This window comes from Colobus angolensis, unplaced genomic scaffold (assembly GCF_000951035.1).
Source record: "Colobus angolensis palliatus isolate OR3802 unplaced genomic scaffold, Cang.pa_1.0 Scaffold552, whole genome shotgun sequence".
Taxonomy (NCBI): Eukaryota; Metazoa; Chordata; class Mammalia; order Primates; family Cercopithecidae; genus Colobus; species Colobus angolensis.
This window is the reverse complement of record NW_012119066.1, coordinates 999,222-1,006,623: the sequence shown is the minus strand read 5'-3', so window position 1 is coordinate 1,006,623 and position 7,402 is coordinate 999,222. Positions and strand designations below refer to the sequence as shown.

Genomic DNA, 7,402 nt, shown 5'->3' with positions numbered 1-7,402 from the left:
GCTCAGGCTGGAGTGCAGTGGCACGATCTCGACTCACTGCAAGCTCCGCCTCCTGGGCTCATGCCATTCTCCTGCCTCAGCCTCCCGAGTAGCTGGGGCTACAGGCACCCACCACCATGCCCAGACAATTTTTTGTATTTTTAGTGGAGACGGAGTTTCACCGTGTTAGCCAGGATGGTCTCGATCTCCTGACCTCGTGATCTGCCCGCCTCGGCTTTCCAAAGTGCTGGGATTACAGGCGTTAGCCACTGTACCGGGCCGAGGTTTATGACTTCTAAGTCCATCACATCTTCTCTTTTTGCCTTTATTTTTAAATTAATTAAATACTATTATTATTATTTTTTGAAACAGAGTCTGCTCTGTCGCCCAGGCTGGAGTGCATTGGCACAATCTCAGCTCACTGCAACCTCCACCTCCCAGGTTCAAGCAATTCTGGTGCCTCAGCCATCCAAAGAAGCTGGGATTACAGGCGTGCACCACCATACCCAGTTAATTTTTGCATTTTTAGTAGAGATGGGGTTTCACCATGTTGGCCAGGCTGGTCTTGAACTCCTGGTCTCAAGCAATCCGCCCATCTGGGCCTCCCAGAGTGCTGGGATTACAGGTGTGAGCCATCGCGCCTGGCCCCCTTTTCATTTTAGAGATAGGAATCTCATTCTCTTCCAGAGGCTGGAGTGCAAAGGCTCATATGAACATAACTAATTGCAGTCTCCAACTCCTGGCTGAAAGGATTTTTTCCCCCACTGCCTTTGGAGTAGCTGGGCCTGAGAACTGTGCCAGGACTACTGGCTTCCATCAGGATCTCTGTCCTACCATTTCATCTTCCTACTAGGCTATCCCCACATGGTTATATAAATGGTACCTCAAGTGAAGAAAATCAACTACCTAAAATAGGATTTTCCATTCCAAACTAGATTTTCTTTATATGTCATTTCTGTCAATGTGGGTCACACACATTGGTAAGCTCAGAATCATCTTTTACTTTTCTTTTATTCACATCCAATATGGTTGAAATAAAACAAAACAAAATGCTGTTTCTCCTGTTTTACAAAGGCAATACTTGTTCATTATATAAAATTTAGAAAATATGGAAAAACAAAAAAGGATAAAAAATATCCACAACCAAAATAGCCAAAATTTCCAGTTAAAAATGTCAACGCATTTGATATTTGCCCACATAATTAAGACCGTAATATTTACACAAATACGATCTTTTAAAATCTAAAAGGTTCTCACTATTAAAAACGTTTTGTTAAATCTTGTTTTAAAAGTAAGAGTTTAACATCCAAATTCCCAAAATAGACATTTTTGAAGATTTGGAAAATACAGATGGTTCAAAATCTTGACATTATTACTGTTAAATTTTGGTACGCCCTGTTATTCTGCTAGTGAAATATATATAGATTTGGGGGGCTATTCCTTTTCCTTTTTTTTTTTCTCCCCCTGACACAAGGGTCTCACTCTGGTGCCCAGGATGGAATGCAGTGGCGCTATCATAGTTCATTGTAACCTGAAACTCCTGGACTCCAGGGATCCTCCCGCGTCGACCTCCCAAAGTGCTGGGGCTAGGGGCTTGAGCCACGTGTGGGGCGAATGGTTATTCCTATATACACGGTTGACCCTGGAATAACATGGGTTTGAACAGCCTGGGTCCACTTATATGCCGATAGAAAATACAGTATTCGAGGGGCCAGCATATAGAGAGGTCCGACTTTTCCTCTGAGTTCCATTCTCAGCACTGACTGCGGGATTTGAAAATGCGCGGATTTTTTTTTTTTTTTTTTTTTTTTTGAGACGGAGTCTCGCTCTGCCGCCCAGGCTGGAGTACAGTGGCCTGATCTCAGCTCACTGCAAGCTCCGCCTCCCGGCTTTACGCCATTCTCCTGCCTCAGCCTCCCGAGTAGCTGGGACTACAGGCGCCCGCCGCCTCGCCTGGCTAGTTTTTTGTATTTTTTTAGTAGAGACGGGGTTTCACCGGGTTAGCCAGGATGGTCTCGATCTTCTGACCTCGTGATCCGTCCGTCTCGGCCTCCCAAAGTGCTGGGATTACAGGCTTGAGCCACCGTGCCCGGCCGATTTTTTTTTATTTTAAGAGGAAGTCTTCGGAGTCTCGCTCTGTCCCCCAGGCTGGAGTGCAGTGGCGCGATCTCAGCTCCCTGCAACTTCCGTCTCCCAATTTCAGGCGATTCTCGTGCCTCAGCCTCCCGAGTAGCTGGGATTACAGGTGCCCACCTCCACGCCCAGGTAATTTTTTTTTGTATTTTTAGTAAAAACGGGCTTTCGCCATGTTGACCAGGCTGGTCTCGAACTCCTGACCTCAGTGATCCACCTGCTTCAGCCTCCCAAAGTGCTGGGATTACAGGAGTGAGCCACCGCGCCCGGCGGGATGCATGGATTTTGGCATAATCCGGTGGTTCTGGAACCAATCCCCCGCCAAGGGATGACTGTTTAAAAAATTGTAATTGTCCAAAAGTTAATATTCGTGGCCTACTTTTTCATTATGCAGTTCTAAATTTCTTTTTTTTTTGTTTTTTTAAATTCAGACGGAGTCTCGCTCTGTCGCCCAGGTGGAGGGCAGTGGCGCAATCTCTGCTCACTGCAACCTCCGCCTCCCAGGTTCAAGCGATTCTCCTACCTCAGCCTCCCGAGTAGCTGGGACTACAGGCGCCAGCCACCACGCCCCGCTGTTTTTTTTTTTTTTGTATTTTTAGTAGAGATGGGGTTTCACTGTGTGAATCAGGATGGTCTGGATTTCCTGACCTCATGATCGGGCCGCCTTGGTCTCTCAAAGTGCTGGGATTACAGGCGTGAGCCACCACGCCGGCCCTGATTTCTTTTAATAGATATGAATTTTAAAATGTATACTTTAGTATTCACACGTGTCCGATGCAACGTATTTAACCAGTCATCTCCAGAAACGTTGTTCCAATTTACACGCTCACCAACTTGGCCTGGGAGATTTTTTTCTTCCAATGCATGGCGCACTTATAATTTAGAACAAGGGACCAAAACGCTTAAGAGCCCATCACGCAAACTTGGTAGCCCAGGGAGCTACCAAGAACCCGGTTGTGTGCAGCTCTAGCGCCGACGTCGCCACTGTGACGCACAGTGCTGACGCAGTACGCAAGTTCGTCAGAATGGTCCTCCGCCTGTGACGCCGCTGCGTCACTGGTTTGCAGGAGCTTTCCTCTTGGAAGTCGCGACTGCTGCGGGTCTGAGCGCTGGTCTCCCGTGCCTCGGGAGCCAGGTTGGTGGCGCGATGAGGCGCAGTAAGGCCGACGTGGAGCGGTACATCGCCTCGGTGCAGGGCTCCGCGCCGTCCTCTCGAGAGGTGAGTGGGTCTCGAAGAGACCGATGGCCTCGACCTGGCCGGGCGGCGGCCTCGCGAGGCTCGGGCGTCATGGCTCCCGACTGGCGCTGCTCCCTGGCGCGCACTGTTGAGGCGCCGACCGGCTAGCGTGGTCCTGTGGGCAGCGTGGCGCTCGCAAGCGCAGGGAGAGCCCTGGGGGGACCGCTGTGGGCGGGAGACCGTTGGCGCTGGCGCTTCCTCTTTCTCCCGGCCTGTTCCCGACGGTCCTCGCTCGTGGGCCCGCCCTGGCCCGGGCTTTCTGGCCGGTCGCGCGCCGCGTAGTATCCGCGCGGCCTAGTTCTCGGGGGACTTGGGCACCCGGGTGCTATGTCAGCGGGATTCTTCCCATCCCCCGGACATTTACTTTACATGTTGCGGCGGAGGTCGTACGTCCTTGGCCAGGGGGAACCCAGTAGGGACTGACGCAGCTCCGGGGTGCGCTTTGGCGGCTGTAACGAGTGACAACGTAGGGATCTCAGCGCGAACATTTGCAACGGCCCGACGGCGCAAATGACAAGCGAAGTCCCCTTGTTTTGAGTATGAGGTGTTTGTCGCTGTCCCTTTATAAGGGTCCAGCTCCACTCCTCGTACTCACCTCCCCCACCCCCAGAACACTTTGGTAGCTGCTTTTGCCTTAAAAAAAAAAATTATAAATTTTTTACAAATCGTTAGTATGGCTTAGAATTTTTAACCTTTTCCGCAAGTGTTCTTAGGGTATTTTTCCTCTTTATAGATAAATAATGTGATCTATTTGGGATTCAATAAGACTTTAGTAATTGAATCTAAAGAGTGACGGAAGAAGCTGTTAAAGATGGATGTGCACAGAATGTTGAGTCAGTTTGCTTTGGGCATGAATAATCAGCGCTGTCGTTTATAAGCTGGGTATTTGGGGCCAGTTACACTTTTCATCCATAGGTGGAGTTGTAACATTGATAGAATTTGATAGGATCCATTTTAAACATTTAGGGTTGTGCTTGACACATAACACTAAATGTTAGCTACAAGTCACTGTTTTTATTGTTGATGTTAAAAGAATATTGGCGGGGCACAGTGGCTCACGCCTGTAATCCCACCACTTTGGGAGTCCAAGGAGGGCGGATTGCCTGAGGTCAGGAGTTCGAGACCAACCTGGCTAACATGTTGAAACCCCGTCTCTACTAAAAATACAAAAAAAAAAAAAAAAAGCCGGGCGTGGTGGCGCACGCTCATAGTCCCAGGTACTCCGTAGGCTGAGGCAGGAGAGTCGCTTGAACCTGGGAGGCGGAGGTTCCAATGAGCCAATATCGTGCCACTGCTCTCCAGCCTGGGGGACAGAGGGAGACTCCGTCAAAAATAAAAATTAAAAACAGGCCGGGCGCGGTGGCTCAAGCCTGTAATCCCAGCACTTTGGGAGGCCGAGACGGGTGGATCACGAGGTCAGGAGATCGAGACCATCCTGGTCTACACGGTGAGACCCCGTCTCTACTAAAAAATACAAAAAAACTAGCCGGGCGAGATGGCGGGCGCCTGTAGTCCCAGCTACTCGGGAGGCTGAGGCAGGAGAATGGCGTAAACCCGGGAGGCGGAGCTTGCAGTGAGCCGAGATCGCGCCACTGCACTCCAGCCTGGGCGACAGAGCAAGACTCCGTCTCAAAAAAAAAAAAAAAAAAAAAATTAAAAACAAACAAACCAAAAAAACAAACGGAAACTCACGGATGACCATGATTGTGTCTTTTATCATAACTAAGCGTAGGTTATCTTATTTTGTGCTTCCAGCAGCCCTATGGCTATTGAGACCTGTAAAGATTAAAGATACTTGTTCAGGGTCAAATAGGTAGTACAGCAGAATTTTGGCAGTGGGTCTGATTTAGTTTCTCTTGGGAACAGTGGAGTAAGTTACAGCCTATTCCTCCAGAGAGGAGGAATAGATACCTACTTGTACGTTGTAATTTCAAACTGCTGGCGTAGTCATAAATATGAACGTGGTGATAGAGTCTAAAACTAGACCTTATTGAGGGTTCCAGTAACTCCTGAAATTAAAGACTTTAATTTTTATGTTTTTTTTTTGAGGTGGGATCTCACTCACTCTGTCACCCAGCTGGATGCAATGGCGCTATCTCGACTCACTGCAACTTCCGCCTCCCCAGCTCAAGCGATCCTCCCACCTCAGTCTCCCGAGCAGTTGGGACCACAGTTGCACCCACCACACCCACTTATTTTTTTGTTTTGTTTTGTTTTGTATTTTTGGCAGAGACTGGGTTTCACCATGTTGCCCAGGCTGTTCTCGAACTCCTGGGCTCAAGTGATTTCCCTCCCTCCTCCTCCCAAAGTGTTGGGATTCCAGGCGTGAGCCACTGCACCGACCATTATTTTATTTTTGAGACAAGGTGTCTTTTCATCTCCCAGGCTGAAGTGCTGTGGCGGGATCATGGCTCACTGTAGCGTTGACGTCCTGGGCTCAATCCATCCTCCCACCTTAGCCTCCTGGGTAGCTGAGACTACAGGCATGCCAGCTACAGGCATGCACTACCATGCCCGGCCAACTTTTTTCTTTAATGTAGAGACGGGGTCTTACTGTGTTACCCAGGCCGGTCTCCAACTCCTGGGCTCGAGTGATCCTCCCGCTTTGGCCCCAAGTGTGAGATGACAGGTGTGAGCCACTCTGCTCAACCTGATTATTATTATTTTTTTTTAAACAAGCTTAAAAAAGTAAGCTTAGAGCCTTTCTGAGATTCTTAGGGGGGACCTTGGCTTCCAAAAGATTAAAAACCACTGGTCTAGACAGAAGTTAGAATGTTCTTTCAACTACATAACTTTTCCATTAAATGAAGTGGAGTGGTGGCAAAATTTTGAGGATTCGTTATTATGACCATCTCTCTCTTTACACTTAAAGTCTTGTTTTCCCAAACAAATTGAAAATCATTTACATTAGAATCTGGGGATTTCAGTGGAATATGGATTAGCTAGTGAGTAACTTTGGAACGTGTGAAGCTATTCTATAAAGTTAGGTTTGAGTGAAATGACAAAACTGTGTGCTTTGGATAGAAGGTAAAGAATGGAGGGAGAAGAGGCAGTGTCTGTGAAGAATGTAAAGAGGTTAGTATTCTCCCCCAGTTTGGCAGAGGCTGGCCATCTGTGAACTGACCATGCTTTCTAGAATCTCTGAGTTTTGGAGAGAGATGATGTGTCTGTGTATATTATCTTCCTAGTCTTCCATTGTGCTTTCATTTGTTAGTCTCTTCTTTGTTTTGCCATTTTTCTACTCCCTCACATGCTTTTGCCCTTCTTAAAAATATTATTCATCTGTAATTCAAGCACTTTCAGAGGCCGAGAGACCAGCCTGACCAATATGGTGAAAATCCGTCTCTGTTAAAAATACAAAAATTAGCTGGGCGTGGTGACAGGCGCTTGTAGTCCCAGCTACTTGGGAGGCTGAGACAGGAGAATTGCTTGAACCCTGGAGGCGGACGTTGCGGTGAGCAGAGATTGCGCCACTGCACTCCAGCCTGTGTGACAGAGCAAGACTCTTGTCTCAAAAAAAAAAAAAAAATATATATATATATATATATATAATTCTTTCTCTAGTTTTTCTTTTTCTTTATGGCTTCTGTTTAGTTTTTCTAGGTTCTGTCAAGTTGGTTTCTTATTCTGCAGCTGATTCCTACTTCTCAAAGGCTACTTGACAGCTGTTATTTTTATTATTATTATTATTATTTTTAGAATAGGGTCTTGGTCTGTTGCCCAGGCTGGCATCAAATTTTTGGGCATAAATGATCTTCCTACCTCTGTTTCCTGAGTACCTAGGACTACAGGCAGGCACCTTTGACAGCTGTTAGTTGTTTTTTCTGCCCTTTACATCTGTACTTCATACTTCTGAGTAACACACATATATACTTTTGTTATTTTTAATTCCGTTTCTCCCATTTTAGACATTTTCTTTTTTTTCTTTTTTGGGGCGGAGTCTCGCTCTATCGCCCAGGCTGGCGCGATCTTGGCTCACTGCGAACTCCGCCTCCCGGGTTCACGCCGTTCTCCTGCCTCAGCCTCCTGAGTAGCTGGGACTACAGGCACCCG

The 7,402-nt window shown here is 47.5% G+C and overlaps 1 protein-coding gene across 1 annotated transcript in view; it reads left to right on the top strand.

The window, feature by feature from the left end:
- The first annotated feature begins 3,128 nt into the window (after positions 1 to 3,128).
- The window catches only part of RANBP2 (RAN binding protein 2), a 68,319-nt gene continuing 64,045 nt past the window's right edge, over positions 3,129 to 7,402 (top strand). Inside the window, 1 exon segment of the mRNA XM_011961477.1 lies at positions 3,129 to 3,331. Within this exon segment, the coding sequence (XP_011816867.1) occupies positions 3,260 to 3,331 (72 nt within the window). The 5' untranslated portion in view covers positions 3,129 to 3,259.